The sequence below is a fragment of the Amphiura filiformis genome, chromosome 18 (genome assembly GCF_039555335.1).
Source record: "Amphiura filiformis chromosome 18, Afil_fr2py, whole genome shotgun sequence".
NCBI lineage: Eukaryota > Metazoa > Echinodermata > Ophiuroidea > Amphilepidida > Amphiuridae > Amphiura > Amphiura filiformis.
Genome location: NC_092645.1, coordinates 34423851 through 34448040, shown reverse-complemented (window position 1 = coordinate 34448040; position 24190 = coordinate 34423851). Strand labels below are relative to the sequence as shown.

Sequence of the window (24190 nt, the reverse complement as noted above, 5' to 3'; positions counted from 1 at the left end):
AAATATAATTTACTTTATTCGGGCTTTTCTTCAATTCCCGATGGTCGATTCAGAAGTGAACACCGGAATAAAACAAAGTAAAAGCATAAATCAAGCAACCACGCAATATTTTTATATTTGTATAATGAATTGATGGAATGGTATTTTACTATTATTTTTACAATATTTTAAAATTTCGATATTCATTACTAATATTATGCAATGTACAGTTAAAAAGTTAAAATCGAAATACGACAAAATGTTAAAACATACATAGCCTAAATGTTTATAATTCGAGGTTGAGAACCACATTGTGAGTTAAAGCTTTCTGGTTTTCAACCCTCGAATTATTTAGGGACACACCATTAGATATTATCGGGGGGGCTAGGGAGTTTGGGTCAGGCAGAAAATTTTGTTCTGCCGCGGCAATTTTTTTTTCGCTGACTTCGGAAGCAAAATTTTTTTCCGCCGCCTTTGGCGGCGAAGTTATCTTTTTCAATTTTAATGTATACCTTTATACAGAGCTGGGTAGGGAAAAAAATTTTTTTTTACTCATCAGTGAGGCAAAATTTTTTTTACTCATCAGTGAAAATGTTTTTTTTTTACTCATCAGTGAGGCAAACATTTTTTTTCTTCAAAAAACTCCCTAGCCCCCCTCCCCTGATAATATCTAATGGTGCGTCCCTTATAAGATCAAATGAAATCGCGCGATCATGTGTTTTATTATAATGTTAAAAATTAATTCTCATTCTTATAAATAAACATACATATATGACCTATTTTGTATAGAGTTTAAATTTAAAACACTACAACAGAAATATGATAAAATGTTTTTTTTAAAAAAAACGTGTTTCCGGGATTTATATGTAAGTCTGAAAAGTGTAATTATTAATTTGTGTTTGTGAATTCCAAATTATAATATTAAAAGCACTTTAGTCAACTTTAGTCAAAGGAGTGTCGACACTAGGGAGACCTCCCCGGCTGATACCGGTACAAAATTAACCATAAGTTGTATAATGTGCACCCTTCTTTGGCCCAAGTTGAGGCTACAAGAAATTGTCCTCATTTTGGCCCAAAATTTGACCAATTTCGTGCTTTTCGCGCGCATATTTTTTGTCCCGGTAAAGTCATTTCTATAGCAGAACGATTTGTAAGCTTTTCCATCGGCTCTGTCTCCCCATGCAGATACGTCCCTGACTTTAGTTTGTCTGAGCGGTGCATTATTTAATTGTTGTGGCAAAAACAATACTGCCAAATTAAAATTGCTTAAATAGCTCGCTAATCTTTTTCACATAAAATTGCATATAGTGATTCAGAATATGTGTACATTCATATCAAAAAAATGCACTTGTTGGCCGTCATAATGTGTCTCGTTTTACACAAGAAATAGCTAGGAATGAACACCAGACTCATCTCAAGTGGTGGTTACTTCAAATCACCCCCCCAGGTCACATGGTTCAGGAATACAGAGAACGCTCCTAAACCATGTAACTTAGTGATGATTTGAAGTAACCTCAACTTGAGATGAGTCTGGTATTTATTTATTCCTAGGTATTATGTAAAAAGAGACACATGTATGTAGCAGCCAACAAGTACATCATTTTATTATGGACACAAATAGTAGCGAGATTATCATGTGTTCTTCTAGCTAACTTTATGTTATAACCCGGGTTATAATTTTGAAACATACTCTGGCATTGTTGGAGACGATACAATATCACATAGGCGATACCAACATATTTTCTTGATTTCACCAATTCCAATTTCAACCTCTTCCTCTCTGCTTTTACCAATTCTGTTACGAAATCCATTTAATATCGACTCCATCTTGTTCTCTCTTGCGCATAAGACGAATGGAAAGTTGAACTTTGCCCTGTATCTGGCGTTGAAATTGTTGATTAATACTTGTTTTGTCTCTGGTAGATCACGGAGTAGTCCTGCAGCACGTTGTTCTTTCTTGCATTCAAAACCAAGCTTGTTTTCCCGCGCTTCTCGACCGGCTAAATCGGGCAGACCGCGTAGAAGACCTTCCTTCACTGTGAAAAATAAAACAGAAAAATCATCCAACTGGGCTATTCCAATTGATATCCACGCTCCTCTTTAGCTAATTTCTTCTACAGAGGGAGTGTGTGTTTTTAATAGAGTAGACATTTGGGTAACTCCCATTTGAAATACTTACTCCAGTTGTAAAGGTACAGCCATATACATGTGTTTCAAAATAATTAACACTAGCCAATTAATTTGAAAAACATACACCCTCTGTGGAAGGTGCGGTTTTCTCAAATCTTCCAAAAGGGATGACAGAATTCAAATGGAATAGGTTTCACTTCAAATAGTATGAAACTGAAAATGCATATACCCCAGTAAAATTCGGACCGGAATAATGATCACTGGGCAATGACACATTTTAAAAAATTTTTTACACAATAATAGTGTAAAAAGTGTCTACCAAAATGCCTTCATTTGGTGCCCATCTTGTAAAACTTTCCAACGACAAAGGTGGCACATCCCCCTCAGACACCCCCCTGCGACGAGAGGCCTTCGCGGTTATTTAACAAAATTGTGCCCCCCCATCAACTTCGGATTGATACCCTTGACTCAGGGGCACAAAAAAATCAAGGGGTCCAATTTAATTTTTCTGGACTCTTTGATACCTGCAAAACCAATATTGAAGGGGTCCGTTGAGAATTTAAGGAGTCCATCTGTCCGAAATTCTAAACTTCAGAACTTGTCAAATATTCCAGTGAAATTATTAGTGTTGTTGGCCTATGGTCAAAAGATTTACTGATCTTTTTATTTTTTTATTTTTAATTGATGATTTATGCCTCCGTGCATCGTGAAATTAAGGAGTCCATACAGTTTTCATCGGACCCTTTCAACTTGAGATTTAAGGAGTCCAAAACGGGCAAAATCAAAAAATAAGGAGTCCCTGGACGCGCAAACTCCATAAATGTGACCCCTGCCTTGACTGACCTTAAAATCATGTGAGCACCCCCCGATCTGATATTCCCTGAGATGTCAGTTCTTCATTATTATATCTATAAATTGCTTACCTTCCAATGGTAATGTATCCAGCATTTTACAAACGCACCGATGAATCTCTATCGTGCTAGAATAAGGTCTAAAAGACCACAGAGATGACGTCATCCATTTAGCAGCTTGGATGATATTTCCAAAACAATCAAGAAACTCTTCGTAGTTCATCTGGTTTACATCTGCTATTGCTATTGCCATGGTGATGACTGTCTTCAAGTCTTCCAGCAATTTTCTCCTAATCATAGAAGATAAGAAAGCGGCATTTATGCATTGTAGACCCGATGTGACTTACTGAGAGTATACACCAATCCGAGAAGCGTTTACTGTATTTGGCCCTCTATTGACGGCAACACAGATGTACCAGAGCGGGAGATTTAATTCGTAATTCAATACTCATGATTGTGTATTGAATATCACTGTTGTGTACAATTCCCGGGTACAATTCTGTATAGCACACAATAAATAATGGATGGAACCCCCGACCTCGGGACACCGCAGTTTTACATCGGGGACACCGCAGTAATGGCGAAGTCGGATAGGTGTATAGTTACACTGTGATGATGTTTGCATGTATTGTAGACCCGATGGGACATACTGAGAGTATAGATACACTGTGATGATGTTCATAAAATAATTTGCATGTATTGTAGACCCGATGGGACATAGGCCTACTGGGAGTATAGATACACTGTGATGATGCTCATAAAATAATTTGCAGCTGAGCTGGTATTTATTTTTATTTTTTTAAATTATGATGTGTGGGCAGAACTCGAAAGATAATAATAATATTATTATTATTATTATTATTATAAATTTATATTATTTATTCTGTCGGTCGGACATCCGGGCATGAACCGGCTGACAATAGCACTGGAGTGAAAACAACATTCGCATTCACTGAACTCTGGAGTGTATCACAAGCTATCACTCTATTGTGCCAGGTTCGACTCTCTGCAAAAATATGCGATAAGTTGTTTTCACTCCAATGCATGAATGGATGTGACGTGGCCCCGACCGAGAGATGTACAATCATATTCCAGAGTTACTTATTTCAAGGCCATTCTCTCTACACACAAAAGTAAGTGAACTTTCATTCTATTTATTGCCTGTACAGTTCTAATGGAGTAAAACCAAAGATCCTGGTGAAACTCAGCAGCCGTAGCCGAGGTGGGGTGCCCCAAAAGAAAAGGGGCAAGGAGCCCGTTTTCCACCAAATTTCACCCCGATCATGGGCCAAAATATTGAAACATACAAAAATTGCGTGCGCTACGCACATGCACTACGACATATGTATGTATCCCCGGGGGTGAGGGCACTCCCACTTTGGAGGTGACGCGTATGTAGGGCTGTTAAGACCCCCTTTTCAGCGTCGCTGTCACCCAAAGACCCCATATTTGTTTACGAACACATGCTCTGTCACCCGACGACCCTTTATTTTTCCCTTTGATCTGTCAACCAAAGACCCTTGTTTTTCATTTTGAACAGCAACTTTCATTTTATCACTGATTTTGTTACTTATTTTGAAAAAACAAAAAAACATTTTGAAGCCATTTTAGAACTAGAAATTCAATATTCGAGGTTTCTGTGGCACTGTTTCGGCTCTCTACCAAAGGTTCCATAAAAGGTCACGTTCTCACCCAGTGATCCCATATTTTTTACATTTTGCTCTCACCGAATGCCAAAAATCATGCTCTCACCCAATGACCCCATATTTTTTACATTTTGCTCTCACCGAATGTCCCTCACCGTGAAAGTGTCAGCCCTACACCCATATCCATTTCATATTGAAGTGCCCCCCGGGTATATATGTATCCAACTGATCCCCGAAATGATGCAACCGGCACATTTTTTTCGTCTTCCCCGAAATTTTTTATTTTGAGAGTGAACTTTATTCCATATTCACTCTTTCTCTTTTTAGAGTAACTATACAGGCCTATTTAGAGTCATTATACGCTATACTCGATATTATTCTTCACTCTTTTTACACTCGATTCCGATCCTGACACCATTGAAGTGGTCACTGTGTGTGCACTTATTTTTAGAGTGAAATGTTCTCTTTTTCACTCTTAACACTTCTAGAAGGTATATTTTAAGATACTTTGTAAAACACTGATCCTGATATCATTCCTATTCTTCGGATGTACATTTTAACTGATTTTGGAACATGGCTGTTCAATTTTGGGTAGATGTTCATGGGAATAGCCTATATAGGCCCTACCTATAAGTATTAAATAGCAGTACAAGCAAAATAACAAAGCAATTCCAGTTTGACTGTAACCACATACCTTGGACTTCTTCTTCGAACTTCTTGTATGTTACTGCTTTAGTCTCTGTGTTTGTTTCCTTTGCTTTAAAGTACGCCCCTAGCGTAAAGTGCCTCCTCAAACTGATCTGGGTTGCTATTATCTATTCCAAATCTTGTGACACCTCATGCATATTGCCAGAAGTAGGATGTTGACTGGAGCAGGAATAATAGACAAAGGGATAGGAATCCCAAGTTACGTAACCAAACCGGAAGATGTAGCCTAGGTCTAGACAATAGGCGGATTAGCGGCCATTTTGTTTCTACATGATGATGTTATTCACGTGTCGATATACTTTAGTATACAAATATATTAGTTAGCAGGTTTGCAATTTTAAAATTATATTTTGAGTATACAATATATTCTGTAGTAAATCGATGAAATGACGGTGATTGTTCAGGTATTAATATGCTTGATAGAATAAAACTGTCTGACCAGCTAATATTCTCCTCCGCCGTCAGTGTGATTCCAGTCACTCCACGTACCGTGTTGAGAAGGTGGAGGAGACTAAAGCTGTGTTGACGAACACGCATGCGTCAAAAATGATGTAGCCTAGGTCGAACAATAGCGTGACGTAGTTCCCGACATTGTCCCTATGAACTCTCATCCTCCTGACTGGAGTGAGATGTGACGATTTTAAATTGTTAAAACCAAGTGTCGTAGTAGAGCATGTTTAGGGCAACACATGGTTTGCTTGTGACATAAGTGATAAACATTTCATATTTTACACATATGACAGCTTAACCAAGATTGACTACAGAACAAAAATTTATTTCTCATATGTGACCATCCAGCACAACTGAGCCCTGAAGTCGCCAATCATCATTTTTGAGATATTCCACCAAAATATTCTGCTTGAAATTAGCTTTAAAATTATGTATATCTTGTCTATAGTATTTTAGTGAAAAATCAATAAAACAGTCAATAAATCCTTTGTTTCCTATTGTTTATTGTTAAGTTCAATGGAGCATATCTCAATAGTGGCACTGGAGACATCCGTGCTCAGTTGTGGTGGATGGTCACATATAGGTAATATAATACGTTCGACATTATCATGATTTCTTTCAATTAAGGTCAACATGATGAGTTCCGGTAACTGGAAGCACGATTATATAATTTCCTTCCATTTTAGTTCAGATAAAAGCATTACTATAAGTCAACATTTATTATATTGTGACAAAGTGATTAAATTAAAAAATTAAAAAATTAAATTGTGAGCAGTGCCAATATTTACACAACTTCGTAATTTTATTTTTTTTAAATGATACGCCTTAATTAGTACTTAGAGCTCAAAATGTCCGGTTTAGTCCAGTATATAGTAGGCCCTAGGCCTATTAGAGTCACGCGGTAGCCGTGACCAGCAAGTTTTAAAAAGAAGACTGATAAAAGGCATGATCACACGGGAGCTTACCTCCGTGTTACCGTAATACGGAGGTAGTGCAAGGTCATGACTTAACACGGATACTTGTCCACACGGTCCTTCCTCGTGGTCTTTAACTCTAAGCACTCCGTGTTAGCTGCACGGTTCGATCTTTACTTCGTGGTAAATATAGGAATTTCCTGGAAGTTATAGGGCCGTTTGCTATACTGCAAGTCCACTGTGGAAGCTGATCTCTCTTAGTTTCAGGGCAATTATGTCCTACACGTGTTTTTAGCTGTTATTTTCTTCTCCACTCAATTTCTTTGTCTTTCAAGAGACTTATCAGCTCTTCCGTTTCTTCTTTTGACCAGTTAATGTTTTGATTTGTTAGGTTTTTTTTTCTTTTTTGTGGTGCTTCTTTCATCATGTTCATTCTCGGTGAGAAACGGAGATAAATGATTGTGAATTTATGTTAAAGAAATTTAAAATACTGCGAAATGGTAAGTGTTGTATCCATAAGGTCAAGCTTACCCCGGAATCTTGTTCATACGGGCACTAACACGGAACGATCGCTTCGTGTTAGCGCGCTACCACAGAGATTTCTCTGTGGTAAATCTTCCGTGTTAAGCTTCGAGGTAGTTAACACGATACTTGTTCAGACGGGCGCTAACACGAAGCTACCTTAGAGGTAGCTTCGTGTTAGCTTAACACGAACTTACCCCTAAGCCCGTCTGAACACGGCTAAAGAAGACTAATAACAGATGCTCCCGCGAGACTATATTTACACCTAACATTAAAACACTTATTATGTTATTTTTCGCTGGGTACAAAATGTGGATACAACCATGCTAAATGTTATATATTTACAGTCCCGGGTGTAATATCTTGACAACTCATTAATTCAAAAAGGGCCACCAATCCTACAGTCAATCATTGTTCGTAATAAACAAATTTTTTGCTTCCATTTCACGCGGTATTTCATAGCGAAAATTAGTGGCAAATCATACTGATCCAGAATTTTCAAAACCATGATTTGAAGTAACCTCAACCTGAGATGAGTCTGGTATTTATTCCTAGGTATTATGTAAAAAGAGACACATGTATGTAGCACCAACAATATACATCCTTTTATTATGGACACAAATAGTAGCGAGCTTGTCATGTTTTCTTCTAGATAACTTTGTGTTATAACTCGGGTTATAATTTTGAAGTATACTCTGGCATGGTTGGTGACGATACAATATCACATAGACGATACCAACATATTTTCTTGATTTCACCTATTCCAATTTCAACCTCTTCCTCTCTGCTGTTCCGAATATTTGTTTTGATGAAAGTATCATCAACGTTTAAATTATTAAAAGTAAATATAATTTACTTTATTCGGGCTTTTCTTCAATTCCCGATGGTCGATTCAGAAGTAAACACCGGAATAAAACAAAGTAAAAGCATAAATCAAGCAACCACGCAATATTTTTATATTTATATAATGAATTGATGGAATGGTATTTTACTATTATTTTTACAATATTTTAAAATTTCGATATTCATTACTAATATTATGCAATGTACCGTTAAAAAGCTAAAATCGAAATCGAAATACGACAAAATGTTAAAACATACATAGTCTAAATGTTTATAACTCGAGGTTGAGAACCACATTGTGAGTTAAAGCTTTCTGGTTTTCAACCCTCAAATTATTTATAAAATCAAATGAAATCGCGCGATCATGTGTTTTATTATAAATGTTAAAAATTAATTCTCATTCTTATACATATATGACCTATTTTGTATAGAGTTGAAATTTAAAACACTACAACAGAAATATGATAATTTTTTTTTTTTTAAACGTGTTTCCGTGATGTATATGTAAGTCTGAAAGTGTAATTATTAATTTGTGTTTGTGATTTCCAAATTATAATATTAAAAGCACTTCAGTCAACTTTAGTCAGAGGAGTGTCGACAGGGAGACCTCCCCGGCTGATACCGGTACAAAATTAACCATAAGTTGTATAATGTGCACCCTTCTTTGGCCCAAGTTGAGGCTACAAGACATTGTCCTCATTTTGGCCCAAAATTTGACCAATTTCGTGCTTTTCGCGCGCATATTTTTTGTCCCGGTAAAGTCATTTCTATAGCAGAACGATTTGTAAGCTTTTCCACCGGCTCTGTCTCCCCATGCAGATACGTCCCTGACTTTAGTTTGTCTGAGCGGTGCATTATTTAATTGTTGTGGCAAAAACAATGCTGCCAAATTAAAATTGCTTAAATAGCTCGCTAATCTTTTTCACATAAAATTGCATATAGTGATTCAGAATATGTGTACATTCATATAAAAAAAATGCACTTGTTGGCCGTCATAATGTGTCTCGTTTTACACAAGAAATAGCTAGGAATGAACACCAGACTCATCTCAAGTGGTGGTGGTTACTTCAAATCACCCCCCCCCCCAGGTCACATGGTTCAGGAATACAGAGAACACTCCTAAACCATGTAACTTAGTGATGATTTGAAGTAACTTCAACATGAGATGAGTCTGGTATTTATTCCTATAGGTATTATGTAAAAAGAGACCCATGTATGTAGCAGCCAACAAGTACATCCTTTTATTATGGACACAAACACTCCGTAGCGAGTTTGTCATGTTTTCTTCTATAGATAACTTTATGTTATAACCCGGGTTATAATTTTGAAACATACTCTGGCATGGTTGGAGACGATACAATATCACATAGGCGATACCAACATATTTTCTTGATTTCACCAATTCCAATTTCAACCTCTTCCTCTCTGCTGTTCCCAATTCTATTACGAAATCCATTTACGATCGACTCCATCTTGTTCTCTCTTGCGCATAAGACGAATGGAAAGTTGAACTTCGCCCTGTATCTGGCGTTGAAATTGTTGATTAATACTTGTTTTGTCTCTGGTAGATCACGGAGTAGTCCTGCGGCACGTTGTTCTTTCTTGCATTCAAAACCAAGCTTGTTTTCCCGCGCTTCTCGACCGGCTAAATCGGGTAGACCGCGTAGAAGACCTTCCTTTACTGTGAAAAACAAATTTAAACAGAAAATATATTCAAAATGTTCAATTGGGCTATTCCAAACCACGCTTCTCTTCAGCTAACTTTTCCACAGAATGAGTACCGTATGTGCTTTAAATAGAATGGACATTTAATATTTGGGTAACTTGATAAATTTGATATACTCATTCCAGTTGTAAAGGTACATCCATATACATGGGTTTCAAAATAATTAACCCTAGCCAATTGATTTGAAAAACATACACCCCTGTGGAAGGTGCGGTTTTCTTAAAGTTTCCAATGGGGATGACAGAATTCAAATGGAATAGCTTTCACATGCAAACGACTGACAAGTTCATGATCTCTTTTTCGAAGTCTTGGTGGCTCTGAAAAGAGCCGTTTGTTTTGTAAGGGTCTAACAAGAACCACCTTAAGCGGACTCGCCACGGATGCGACGTGTCAACTGTATGTCTTTTGGCTTGATGGTCACACGCTTGGCATGGATGGCGCACGAAGACAGAATTCAAACGGAATAGGTTTCACTTCAAATAGCATGAAACTGAAAATGCATATACCCAAGTAAAATTCGAGCCAGAATAATGCTCACTTGGCAATTGAACATTTTTCCATTTTTTAAACATTTTACACAATAATAGTGTAAAAAGTGTCTACCAAAATTTCCAACGACAAAGGGGGCACATCCCCCTCAAACACCCACTTCGACGAGAGGCCTGCTTCGTGGTTATTTGTGCCCCCCTACGATCAACTTCAGATTGACACCCTTGACTGACCTTAAATCATGTGAGCACACAGATCTAATATTACCTGAGATGGGTGTTGTGTCATTATTTTGAGCAATAAACTACCCGGCAAACACGTTCTCGACATCATTCGCAAAAAGGTAGAAAAGGTTGCCAGAAAACGTTTAAATGTCGGGTTATATAAACGGTATATAAAGGATATAAAACGTTTTCATCCATTTCATGATAACGTACTGCAAATATTATAACATAATGTTATTAAAGTGTTGACAAAATATTTGGCAAAAAATGTTTACAAAAAATATTTTACAATTGAACATTTTACAAATATTTATGTATATTTTTGTAGTGTGTTTTCATGCAAAACATTTTAAAACATGACCTGACCCGACATTTAATGTTATTAAAACGTTTTTACCAAAACCCAAAATATAACTGGTATAAAACGTTTTTAAAACGTTTTATATTTGCTGGGTGCTTACCTTCCAATGGTAATGTATCCAGCATTTTACAAACGCACCGATGAATCTCTATCGTGCTCGAATAAGGTCTAAAAGACCACAGAGATGACGTCATCCATTTAGCAGCTTGGATGATATTTCCAAAACTATCAAGAAACTCTTCGTAGCTCATCTGATTCACATCTGCTATTGCTATTGCCATGGTGATGACAGTCTTCAAGTCTTCAAGCAATTTTTTCCTAATCAATAAGATAAGAAAGCGGAATTTATGCATTGTAGACCCGGTGATATAGACGAGCTAAGTGATGGTCACTCAGAATTTAGTCGGCCATGACTGGGTCCCCGGCGCACCAAACCGGTGTTGTGACTGCACATTAAAGTCGCCTAAAATCGATGTTATGTTGTATTGTGTTGTAAACTTTCATCATTCTACTGTCTACGTGTAACACGGGTGATAAAATCCCCGCCAAGGACGCATCATTGCATATTTTAGGTGGAAAATATGCGACGTGGACCCAGCTATGACTGTCATTGAGGTGTAGGAATGCGTGAAATGACATTCGTCTATAGATACACTGTGATGATGCTCTTAAAATAATTTGCAAATGAGCTGGTATTTATTTATTTATTTTTTTTAATTATGATATGTGGTCGGAAATTGGTAGATATTATTATAGGTTTTCTCAGTTAATTTAACACATTTTTCGTTATATTTAATATCCCGTTAAGTTTGAATTCGTCCTTAAAATTTGGAAGTGTCTATTTGTAAACTTAAATTTCGTCTTTGGTCAAATAAATTCATATTTTGATCAAAAAGATTCATACAATGTTCATTTGATTTCGTCCAAGAGCGCATTGAAATCGTCTCATCTGCTGCATTTTGTGGACGATTTCTGTACTATATTGAGCGTATTAGTTACAGCCGTGATTATTTGCTTTCATTTAGAACATCTCCACCCGGTACTGAATTATACATTGATTGTGGTATGACTGAGATGCACGCATCTTGCTGATTTGAATATACTCAAGCGATCATGCCCTTTTCATGAACGACCCAAACCACCCAGCCGTAAAGTTAAGACTAAACGCTGGAAGAAGAGAGGAAGACGAAAAAGTCAGAAACAACAGATTTATTCAATCCCTGTTATTCAGAACGTGCGAGTCGAACCTAACATCACTGGCCAAACTGGTTTGAACTTAAACAACTTACGCGGTTTGCCCAAACACAATGAAAAACTTCTTAATCTTCGCTTATGGAATCCACGATCTGCATGCAACAAAATTATTCCAATTTTCGACAACATAGTAGACAATGATGCTGATGTATTTGTAATTACAGAAACATGGCTAGCCGAGAATGACCGTGTTGTGATTGGGGAATTGCTCCCACAAGGGTATTCATTCATGAATGTCCCTAGGAAACTGGATCCTCATGGTGGCATGATTGGCATCATATACAAGTCTAATCTTAATATTCAATAAAAATTCCCTTTAAAAGGGAAAGCCAGCCTCAATGTAGAAGAGGTCTTGTAATTAGTTTTGGTCAATGTGAAAGGCATTTTAGGATCACGCTTACATCTACATGACAGTCCACCAAACCATCAACGATGAGAACATGCACACTGAAACAGCAGAAAACATTAATTCCTAATCTCATGTCAACTCTTTTAATTCATTACATGTACTCCAAATTGTTCTGGTCTGTTTGTTTTGTTGTTGTTGTTGTTGTTGTTGTTGTCGTTGGTTTTTTTGTCTTTTCAGCTTTTTACCCACGATATCTCAATTTCCAATTTTGTAATACCAGAACTTACGAACTCAATATCTTCGCTTAGGAATGTCCGATTTCACTGCTTTCGATATATACACTGCCGGTTTGAGTTAACTTACATGTACATTTTATTTTAAAATAACTTATTAATTCGCAATGTATAGTTTAAGCCTACTATATTATAATAGATAGTGGCCAGCACATTTATAAAGGACTGGTTACTCACTACAATCTTCACTCTTAAACTGTGTTTTTCTGAATGTGCTGATCATGTTGATTGCTAGTCGGAAACTCCTGCGAAGCTATGGACATGGCATCTTACATACTCCATTCTATAACAGTCTGCCTAGTGCCTTATGTGTTTTCTCTTCAATCATTTTGTTGAATGTAATTTTATGAATCAAATAGTTATGTGTCATTTTATTTATAATAAAGAAGATATTAAATTAATAAAGTAAGACAATTTATTTATCTATAAGTGCATGTCAAATGGGGTACATTGTTCAATACTATATGCATAAATTATGCCCATATTATAGCTAGGCCCTAAAAACTTTATTTTGCATCGGATTTTTCCCGTTGAAAAGACAAAACTGATGTTTATGATAGCAACCATTTCATCAATAACATTTTGAGTCATTTTTATCCATAAAACGACACAGGATATGATAGATAACTACTTTCACATCAATATGGTCCATATGATCACAGATTGTTGAGAATCTGTGATATGATCCGGGATATGATGAAGATTTTGATTCTATAGATCTGTTATCAACATGATATCACGCTGTTCAGTGGTCAAGGAGTAAGGACCCCCGGTCAAGGACACTGATATGACATCATAGGTGATGTCAGATTTTCTTCTGCTGACCATATGATGCTATATATATTAACTATTATTGTTACATTTAGGCCTTTAAACTTTTAAAGTCATAATTAATTAGTTCAAACATAACTTTGGTAATACTCACTCGTTTTCGTTCGTTGAAACGGCAAAACATACTTACTTTTCCTAACAAATCGAATTAAAATATTTTTAAAAAAATTTAACCACAAAAAGTAAAAAAAAAATCATTCCAATACCACTAAAATATAATCTCTTGAGTAAACTGACCCCAAACCTGAAACAGGTACCAGCCCCGAATGGGCTGGCGAAAAGCTCCAACTGACATTGAAACGCCATCTTTTGAACATGCATCTGTCATAATTAAGAAACTTGGCATTAGACTTATCCTAGTGTATCGCCCCCCTCCGTCGAAAGAAAATGGTCTTAAAGTGCCGCAATTTCTTGAGGAGTTCGAAGCATTCATCAACGAGATTAGCATGGCCCCTGAAAAGATTTTACTTTTAGGCGACTTTAACATCCATGTCGACCTCCCATCCAAACCTGATTCTGCTTGATTCCTAGAATCGCTTGCTGAAAATGGTTTCCAACAGCATGTTCATCAGTCTACTCATAAGGACGGACACACTTTGGACCTGATCATATCTCGCAATGAAGAAAATCTTGTAACTAAGTGCCAAGTCTTGCCAACGCTAGGATCTGATCATAAACATAACTGTGCAATAAATTGTGAGAAACCCCAACCTATGAAAGTTTCAAGTACTGTTATAAATATAAAGGGGATTGATAGTGTTTCATTTGCTAATGACCTTGCATCAAGTTTGAGCGACCTGGACTTTGGTGAGGACTCTGCTGAGGAGATGCTTGGGAAGTTTGACTCTTCTATTCTACATGTTCTAAGTGTGTTGAACACCCATGCACCTCCGCGGCAGCGTGCTCGCAGTATCAAGCCCACGTCGCCCTGGTTTGATGAAACAATCAGAGATGCTAGACGTAAACGTAGACAATGTGAAAGAAAGTGGTTAAAAAGTAAGAACCAATGTGATCATGATGACTATGTTGAACAAACTAAGGTTACTAGTAAACTCATACAACATGCCAAAGAAATGAATTATCAAGAACAACTTGAGAATTCAAGTAATATGAACATGTTTGTGACTCTAAACAAACTCTTGAACAATGTTACTAAACAACTTCCTGACTTTGATAATTTGAATTAAATGTGCAATTCATTTGCCAGATTCTTTGTTGAAAAGGTTTCTAAAATCAGGCTGGATCTTGATAGTGTACCTATAGTGCTCTTCCAGATTGCAAACCTTTAGAGTACTGCCAGAATCTTTTAAGCAAAAATGTTTCTTTGTCTTCATTTAACCAGGTCACTGTTGAAGAGGTGTGTAAAATCATATCATCTATACCACCCAAATCATGTGCAATAGATACCATTCCTCTGTGGTTGTTTAAAGAGAACGTTGAATTGTTGTGTAAATCGTTAACATCTATAATTAATGTGTCTTTAAGTACAGGTGTCTTTCCATCTAAGCTCCGTGAGGCGATTGTATCCCCCTCTTGAAGAAGCCTTCCCTCGACAAAGAGGTTTTAAAGAATTTCCGCCCAGTGTCAAATATAAGCTATGTGTCTAAGTTAATGGAGAAGGTCGTGTAGCCAGATTAAAGACCATCTCAATTCCCATGGCCTCCTAGAACCATTCCAATCCGCTTACAGAGAACTGCATTGCACAGAAACTGCTCTCCTTCGTGTTAGAACTGATATACTAAGATCTATGGACGAAAATAATGCTGTTGCGGTTGTGTTACTCGATTTATCCGCCGCATTCGATACGGTAGACCATGCCATCCTATTGAATCGGCTTTTAAAAGCACACCTATGGAATATGTGGCACAGCCTTGGCAATCATCTTATCATCAAAGTCGTTCTTTTCGCGTATCCGTTGGAGATGCTTCATCTAGCAATCACGCTCTCCGTTATGGGATTCCACAGGGCTCTGTGGTTGGCCCGCTCTTCTTCGTTATGTATACATGTTGTCTTGGTGCTATAATCCTGTACAAGTACAAGATCAAGTACCATATGTATGCCGATGATGTGCAGCTTTTTTACCGTTTAATGCTAAATCCGAAAGTGATATCAAACTTGCCATTGACAAACTCTCTTCTTGTATTAATGAAATCAGTGAGTGGATGACTAGAAATAAGCTCAAACTTAACAGTGAAAAAACCGAGTTCTTTATAGCATCGTCTAGCTATAACATCAAATATATCAAGGACATCTGCATTAATATTGGTGGCAGCACTATATTGCAATCTCTTGTCATCAAAAACCTTGGTGTTGTCTTTGATCAGACGATGTCAATGACAGGACACGTGAAACACACGGCGAAGTCCGTCAATTTCCACCTCCGTAACATCTACATGATCCGTCGGTACATCACTGTTGATAGCTGCCACAAACTTGTCCGCTCACTGATTTTATCCAGACTTTCTCTGCAAAATAGAGCGGCGCGGATTGTGTTTAGATTAGATAGGAGACATTCATCAGCTCCATTGCTCAGAGAACTCCATTGGCTGCCTCTTGAATCTCGGATAGTTTTCAAACTCATGCTGCTGGCTTATAAAGGTATCCATGGACTACTGCCATCTTATCTCACCGAGTATCTTATTCCTTATGTTCCATCAAGAGAGAATTTGAGATCTGGTGACGACAAGTTACGTCTTGCCATACCACGCACAAAACGAACACTTGGGGACAAAGCCTTCACGGCAGCTGCTCCGCGCCTTTGGAACTCTCTGCCCATTCACATCCGCCAACTCCCTTCCATCCATAGATTCAAGAAATCACTCAAACCCCACACTCTTAAAAATACCTAGTCGTTTTTTCGACTAGAAATCCTAGTCAAAATAATTTGACGAGATTCTGGTCATTTTGAGGAGATTTTCTAATCATTTCAACGCTGATCTAGTCATTTATGCCTGGTCAACGCATATCTAGTCATTTACACCTGGTCATAAATTCTAGTCAAGAAATTCTAGTCAATTCCAAGTCGAGGATGCAGAATTTGGTGTGAGTTTTCACACCAATTTCGGTAACAAATTGGGTAACAATTTTGTAATAAATGATTATTGTGATGAGTGCTAGTGTTTGGAGGACCTTCTCTAAATCCAAAATATTATACTCAGTTGAAATAATAGGAAACAAAACCACGGATGAAGAACACAGGGCAAACGCTATTTAACACCATAGATTTAATTTTTCAAGCAAATACATTATAATTTTCTGCCAAGAGGATGGCAGAAAATTATAATGTATTTGCTTGAAAATACATTATACATTACCAAAAGACCGTAATTTTATGGATAATTTCTGTAATACGTGTCACCATGCTATCAAATACACTTGATGGCTATTAAACACCAGTGTTGAGGCGTAGTGTTCCTCTCTTAGCGAGAAGCGGACAAGAGATGATGCATTTCCCAAAATTAACATGACTAGAATTTAAAATGACTAGAATCTAGTAAGATCCTATTGCACCCCGCAATCTAGTCAAATTTGACTAGTTTCTAGTCAAAAGAAAAAAATGACTAGATATTCTGGTCATGTTTTGACAAGACTCCCTAGTCGTTCCTGTCTACTAGATTATCCTAGTCAAAATGACTAGAGTCTAGTAAGATCCTATTGCACCCCGCAATCTAGTCAAATTTGACTAGTTTCTAGTCAAAAGTGACTAGGGATTTTTAAGAGTGCACCTTTTTCCAATATGTTAATTTGCTTCTTGATAGTGAGCTTGTCACCTGTTTATATATGTTTTTAGCATGTGTATATTTAATTTGTAGCTTAACAGTGTATGCAATGTTTTTAGTATGTGTAATGTAAGTTGTAATTTAAGGTGTGATTTTTAGTCTCTGTGTACAGCGCCTTGATCTCTTTGATAAGGCGCTTCATAAATGCTGTCTAATAATAATAATAATGGACAGTAGTTGCACAAACATAATTCGTCTATGTTCATAATTTAATTTTCATGCTTTGATCAAAGCAATTCGTCCTCCATAATGCATTGTAGACCTTCATTAATTACATCTTAGATTTCAACCACTGGAATTGAGTTCTCACTAGTGTTATTTCGATTCAGAAAATGAATTTCAATTCAATTCAGACTCACCTTCTTATTAATTATATAAAATCATTTTGATGCAATTTCAGTTCAGTTTTTCTCTACTTTAAATCATTTTGATTCAATTCCAATTCAATGCATCGAAATTAACTGCTAAACAATTTCAATTCCAATTCACAGCATTTGAATTCAATTCATATTCAAATTCAAGCCTTATTACCAACACTGATATATTTTACCGGGCATTTGGCTAAAAGCAGTTCTGGGAGAAAGTTCATTGTAACTGATGATAAGCTGACAAAACAGGTGAAATGGTAGAATCAAATACATGTTGTATGCATTTTCGATTCAATGAATTGAATTAAAATGAACAAAAATACATTTCGATTCAATGCATTGAATTGTAATGAAAGAATAAAAACAAAGAATTGAAATGAATTTAATTGAAATCAAATTCAATTCAATTCCTATGCCATTGCATTGAAATAACACTAGTTCTCACCTTGCCAATATAAATCCGAACAGACGTGTCTAAAGTTATTCTGACCAAATAACAGTTATCACAATAATATGGGAGCCAGACAAAGAGGGCCATACAACCACGTTTGAAATATATAATGATATAAAATTAGAAAGGAACAAAAAACAAACAAAAAACAAACACAAAAACAAAAAACAAACAAAAACGACAAAAAAAGAAAGAAACAAAAGAAAGAAATAACGAAAGAAAGAAAACAAAATAAAGAAAATACAGAAATATGAAATATATAAAAATAGAAAGATAAACAGAGAGAATGAAAGAGAGAAAGGCAGAAATAAAAATAAAATATGCAGGCCTACTTCTACATGTTTATGTTAAAGACGAAATTGAATGACCCGAATATGAAAAGATTTGATCAAAGACGAAATATATTTACACATCAAGTTGATAACCCCTACACTGGACGAAATTTAAATACATTTGGACGAAATTAAATGAACATTGTATGAATATGTTTGATCAAAATATGAATATATTTGACCAAAGACGAAATTTAAGTTTACAAATAGATATTTCAAAATTTTATTTTATGAGAAAACCTATATTATTATTATAGGTTTTCTCAGTTAATTTAATTCATTTTTCGTTACATTTAATATCCCGTTAAGTTTGAATTCGTCCTTAAAATTTGGGATTCATACAATGTTCATTTGAATTCGTCCTATAGAGCGCATTGAAATCGTCTCACCTTTCGTCTTTGTTTTATTAATTTTCATGCTTTGATTAAAGCAATTCGTCCTCTCGTATAATGCATTGTAGGCCTTCATTAATTACATCTTAGATTTTCAACCACTGGTATTGAGTTTTCACTAGTATTTCGACTCAGAAAATGAATTTCAATTCAATTCAGATTCACTTTCTTATTATATAAAATCATTTTTATTCAATTCCAATTCAATGCATTGAAATTAACTGCTAACCAATTTCAATTCCAATTCACAGCATTTGAATTCAATTCCAAATCACAGCATATGAATTCAATTCCAATTCACAGCATTTGAATTCGATTCATAGGCCTATTCAAATTCAATTCTTATTACCAACAGATATATTTGACCGGGCATTTGGCTAAAAGCAGATCAGGGAGAAAATTCATCGTAACTGATAAGCTGACAATACAGATGAAAAGATAGAATCAAATACATATTTTATATGCAATGAATTGAATTGAAATGAACAAAAAATACATTTCGATTCGATGCATTGAATTAAAATGAAAGAATAAAAACATTGAATTGAAATGGATTTAATTGAATACAAATGACAAAAAAAAAAAAAAAAAAAAAAAAAAAACATAAAAAAAAAAAAAAAAAAAAAAAAAAAAAAAATGAAAAGAAAGAAATAATGAAAGAAGGAAAACAAAATAAAGAAAATAAAGAAATATGAAATATATAAAAATGGAAAGATAAGCAGAAAGAATGAAAGAGAGAAAGACAGAAAGAAAAAGAAAATATGCAGGCCTACTTCTACATGCTTTATGTTAAAGACGAAATTAAATGACCTGAATATGAAAATATTTGATCAAAGACGAAATATATTTACACATTAAGTTGATAACCCCTACAATGGACGAAATTTAAATACATTTTGACGAAATTAAACGAACTTTGTATGAATACGTTTGATCAAAATATGAATTTATTTGACCAAAGACGAAATTTAAGTTTACAAATAGACACTTTAAAATTTTATGGACGATTTCAAACTTAACGGGATATTAAATATAACGAAAAATGTGTTAAATTAACTGAGAAAACCTATATTATTAGTTTATATTATTTATTGTAGTACATGTACGATCATAATCCAGAGCCACTTATTTCAACGTCATTCTCTCTACACACAAAAGTGTACTTTTATTCTATTTATGGGTTGCCTGTACAGTTCTAATCAGGTGGTAGTCGCATTGCATTCTCTAAATTCAGTAATTTTTCATCGTCAACCGTGTAATTGAATGAGATTATTTTGAAATTTTAAAACGCTTGAAATATCAAAAACAAATAGGCATATGTTAATAAATAATATAAATATGCTAAAACCGTTGGGGTTCGATAATGAACCCCACAAAACTAACCGAGTATATGAAAAATGCCATACGGTCGGGCGGTTTCACAAGTTGCCGGCTCTATCATGCCATTCGCCGCCTCGTTCTATATGGAGTAAAACCAAAGATCCTGGTGAAACTCCGTAGCGTAGCCGAGGTGGGGGTGTGCCCCCTGACAATGTGACCCAGGGTAGGAAAAGAAAAGGGAAAAGGAGACCGTTCACGTTTTCCCCCTAAATACACCCTGATCATGGGTCATAAGAGTGAAACATAATTCTGTGCGCTACGCACATGCATTGCTTTTCATCCCAGCTACACCCCCCCCCCCGACACACACACACACATATATGTACATACTATCATTAGATTATAAAGTTTACTTCGAGGACTGCTAAATATCAATTTTTAATCATTTGCCATAAAATGTGTTTTATTTTCAAAAAGTCTAAATTATTTGATATCAGAAAGAACATCAGATGTTCATGACAATGGAAACTAGAGTTCTATAGCATGGAGGTATACAACCTGTCTCAAAAAAAGTTGTGCAAGTGAAAAGCGCCCTCTTTGGCAATTAGAAAATACCGGTGTGACATGATGCTTATATCAACGTCACGGGTGCTGTCTTAGCTCTCAAATGCCGTTTGTTCTGTTCAATTTACTTGTTCCAATTTCGAGATATGTTTATTTGACGACGAAAGGGTAAAATCACAATTGTGCCACTTTTACTAGGGAAGGGAGCTGTACATGTAAATCAATGATAGCTGATGTTGATGCGTCTAATGCACTACCCCTTTCGGGCAGAGGATGATTTAAGGAAGCCCCATCATGCACTGTAAAAATGTTATAACTAGAGTTTCAACTGCCACTTTACTTTTCAAATCCCATTGAACTCCGTGCAAAAGATGGTGTTTTAGAATTGCCCGTGTGTCATTATTACTTGGTCGATTTCAGATCTAAAGTGATGTATGCATGAAGGATAATTCACACCTTCTGTAGATAACATAAAATGTGAAATCGACCAACCTTTTGAAGGTGCTTTTGCTATAAATATATCTGTCCAAATTCAAATTTAACCATGCACGTGTGTATGCAGTGGGCGGGCAGTGGTGTCATGTTCACTCACACAGCTGTGCTAACCGCAAGACTTGCTGGGAAGTGCTTAACGCGGCTGTGTACTCAAGACGTTGTTTCTTTCGCAAAATTGAGCTTTTTTGATATTTGTTACTTTGTTATGTTTTTTATAAATACAAGGAAAGAAAATCCAGATTTATAAACTCCAACTGCGCTATTTTATGGATTTTATTTCACTATTTCATTCGTGTTTGCAATTTTAAAAGAGAGAAAATCTTTGTTGTATCAGCGGGGTGACACGCGCGCAACAACGCATCGCGCTGCGTATCGCGCAATTTGTTAACGCACAGATACGCTACGCATACGCGACGCTTATCTGCATGCGTGGCGCATCCTTTGGAAACACTAATTTCAAGTGGTCAAATGGCTCCGTTTTAGCTGATAAAATGTGGGTTTTTTCAAGTTCAAGTTCACATAATATAAGGTAGAAAAACGAAAACTGCCGCATTCTCCTGTGAGATTCGATGAAAGGGCAAAATGTGACCACTTTAAACTTTAACGGCCATTATTTCAATGTTCATTTTCTCGGTAAAATGACGATTTAGGTACACGATAACTCAATAAATACAGCATCTATAGGTAAGCAAATATGATCATCGTAAAAAGCAAGATCGACTCAAGAAACGGTTTTCTCATTTTTTATATTTTGGTCTATTTCCGATTTTAGGCATCATTTTGTGCAAATAGGCGTTTGTGAATTTTAAAAGTTCAATTTGATGCCTTATATGGTCAATATCTCAAAAACTAAGGCCAATATCAAAAAATTAAAAAATCGTTTTTGGAATGGAGCCTCAAGATTGAGCTAAAAACAAAATAAAATATTTTGGAAAGAGTGTTTTTTGTTATGATGTACCTAACAAATATTGCCAAAAACTCACTTTTTGTGATTTTCTTCATAATTGTTGTTTTTACCCCAAATCTGTATTTATATTAAGATTTATTGATGTCTTGCCTTTATAAAAATGTATACTTTTATATGTCTTGCGCGAATAATTACAAAGTTATTGCACTTTTACTACATGCATGTCTGAGAGTACACAGCCACCTTAAATCATCCTCTGCCTTTCGGGCGCATGCATTAGACGCATCAACATCAGCACGCGTGCATTATTTTGTCTAATATCTCTCCCAACAAGTAATACGCGTTCATTAACCTATAAGTGCACAATATTTGTTTATCTTTTAACATGTCTTAAGCATGTTTAGTGACTAAGAGAACAGTATTTACCATGATAAAATCATTGGCATGCACATGTATTTAATTTTTACAGCAGAATGTGAAATATTTATTTATCTTTTAATCTCTTTCAAGTGGCAAAAGAGAATCATCATTCCTGCATCATTATAAAACATTTAAAACAGTCAAAAGTCAAAAAATGTATTGTGTAATTGATGCATTCTTTTGATTTTACGAAGGAACTCTTGATAAACTTGATGCTATCACTGTTACATGTAAATCCCTCTTCCCTAGTAAAAGTGGCACAATTGTGATTTTACCCTTTTGTCTTTAACTAAACATATCTCGAGTGTAAAACAATCAAATTGAACAGACCAAACGGCATTTGAGAGATAAGACTATGTCCTTCACGGTGATGTAAGCATCATGTCACAAAGGTATTTTCTAATTGCCAGGGAGGGCGCTTTTCACTTGCACAATTTTTTTGGAGACAGGCTGTATACCTCCATGGTTATAGCCTGTAGGCCTATAAGGACAAACAATATAACAAAGCAATTCCTCCTTGATTAGAACCACATACCAGGTACATACCTTGGACTTCTTCTTCGAACTTCTTCTATGTTACTGCTAGTAGGTGCATGGAACTTTAAAGAACAAGCAGGAGTTGGTTCTACGCATACATATAGTCCGTGTTTATTTCCTTTGCTTTAAAGTAGGCCTATGCCCCTAGTTGTGAAGTGCCTCTTTAAACTGATCTGGGTTGCCAATATCAGTCATGGTCAGGGATCAATACGAAGGGATAAGCATCCTATGTTACATAACCAAACCGGAAGATGTAGCCTAGGCCTAGACAAATAGGCGCCATATTGCAGGAGGGTTAGAATTCATAGAGGAAACGTTAATGTTAGTAGATTTAAGTCACCCAGGCACACCGACACCGCCTGGCTAATAATTATTTGGTGCAGAAGGGACACTAAAATGAATACACGGGATCGATACACGTGAATTGCTATGCACGATTTTGATATCAGACGAAAATCTTCTGATACCGGGTTAGAAAATGATGAATATCTCCCGTCATGATTTTTTTCTCAAGAAACCAGATTTGGTCTCATAAACTTGGAATTACGTGTTGAACAGATATGATAGTCGCTAGAATGCGCTTTGAAAATTGGCCGTGCGCTTTGAACTCAAAATTTGACCATTTTATATTGCGTTGGTCCTGTTATGGACTACAGCGTGCAGCGTGTAGTACAGCCGCACTCACTGTCGGCAGTATCAAAGTCGCTGACCATTGACCTCACTGGGGTATACAAGCTTAATCACGCACAACCAAGATCGATTACCCGGCTATTGTGAGTAGCCTTAGTTATGTCCCTCGACTAATTATTAGTTTAAAAGAGCTTTAAAGGTTTGAACCAAATGGCTAATCGTGGCTGTGGATTTAACCTACCATGGCGATTCCTGCCATGAAGATATAGGGTCGAAGACACTGTGCCAGGTACATCAGTAATGTGTTTCACGAGTTGTACCGACAGGTAAAAACATTGATTTCTTAAAATTCTCCCGATTTTCAATTACTAAATATATAAGTAGACCTATAGTACTTAACAAACCATTCTTTGGTGAATCTTTGC

The 24190-nt window shown here is 36.2% G+C and overlaps 2 protein-coding genes across 2 annotated transcripts; both read right to left on the bottom strand.

The window, feature by feature from the left end:
• Nucleotides 1-820: 820 nt before the first annotated feature.
• Nucleotides 821-3311, bottom strand: LOC140139448 (2-oxo-4-hydroxy-4-carboxy-5-ureidoimidazoline decarboxylase-like). Its single transcript, XM_072161201.1, has 2 exons — nucleotides 3033-3311; nucleotides 821-2015 (listed from the first exon to the last, which is right to left on the bottom strand). The coding sequence occupies exons 1-2, from the start codon at nucleotides 3256-3258 to the stop codon at nucleotides 1651-1653; spliced, it is 591 nt and encodes a 196-aa protein (XP_072017302.1). The 5' UTR covers nucleotides 3259-3311; the 3' UTR covers nucleotides 821-1650.
• A 4870-nt stretch (nucleotides 3312-8181) lies between these two features.
• Nucleotides 8182-23330, bottom strand: LOC140139447 (2-oxo-4-hydroxy-4-carboxy-5-ureidoimidazoline decarboxylase-like). The gene is made up of 3 exons (XM_072161200.1): nucleotides 23145-23330; nucleotides 10944-11161; nucleotides 8182-9724 (listed from the first exon to the last, which is right to left on the bottom strand). The coding sequence occupies exons 2-3, from the start codon at nucleotides 11122-11124 to the stop codon at nucleotides 9360-9362; spliced, it is 546 nt and encodes a 181-aa protein (XP_072017301.1). The 5' UTR covers nucleotides 11125-11161; nucleotides 23145-23330; the 3' UTR covers nucleotides 8182-9359.
• Between the last annotated feature and the right edge of the window lie 860 nt (nucleotides 23331-24190).

What these genes read in the sequence shown, in the direction of transcription:
- LOC140139448 (XM_072161201.1), bottom strand. Translation starts at nt 3,258, where the DNA reads ATGATTAGGAGAAAATTGCTGGAAGACTTGAAGACAGTCATCACCATG. An exon ending in GGATACATTACCATTGGAAG is followed by an intron (nt 2,016 to 3,032) that starts GTAAGCAATTTA and finishes TATTTTTCACAG; the next exon opens with TGAAGGAAGGTCTTCTACGC.
- LOC140139447 (XM_072161200.1), bottom strand. Translation starts at nt 11,124, where the DNA reads ATGGCAATAGCAATAGCAGATGTGAATCAGATGAGCTACGAAGAGTTT. An exon ending in GGATACATTACCATTGGAAG is followed by an intron (nt 9,725 to 10,943) that starts GTAAGCACCCAG and finishes TGTTTTTCACAG; the next exon opens with TAAAGGAAGGTCTTCTACGC.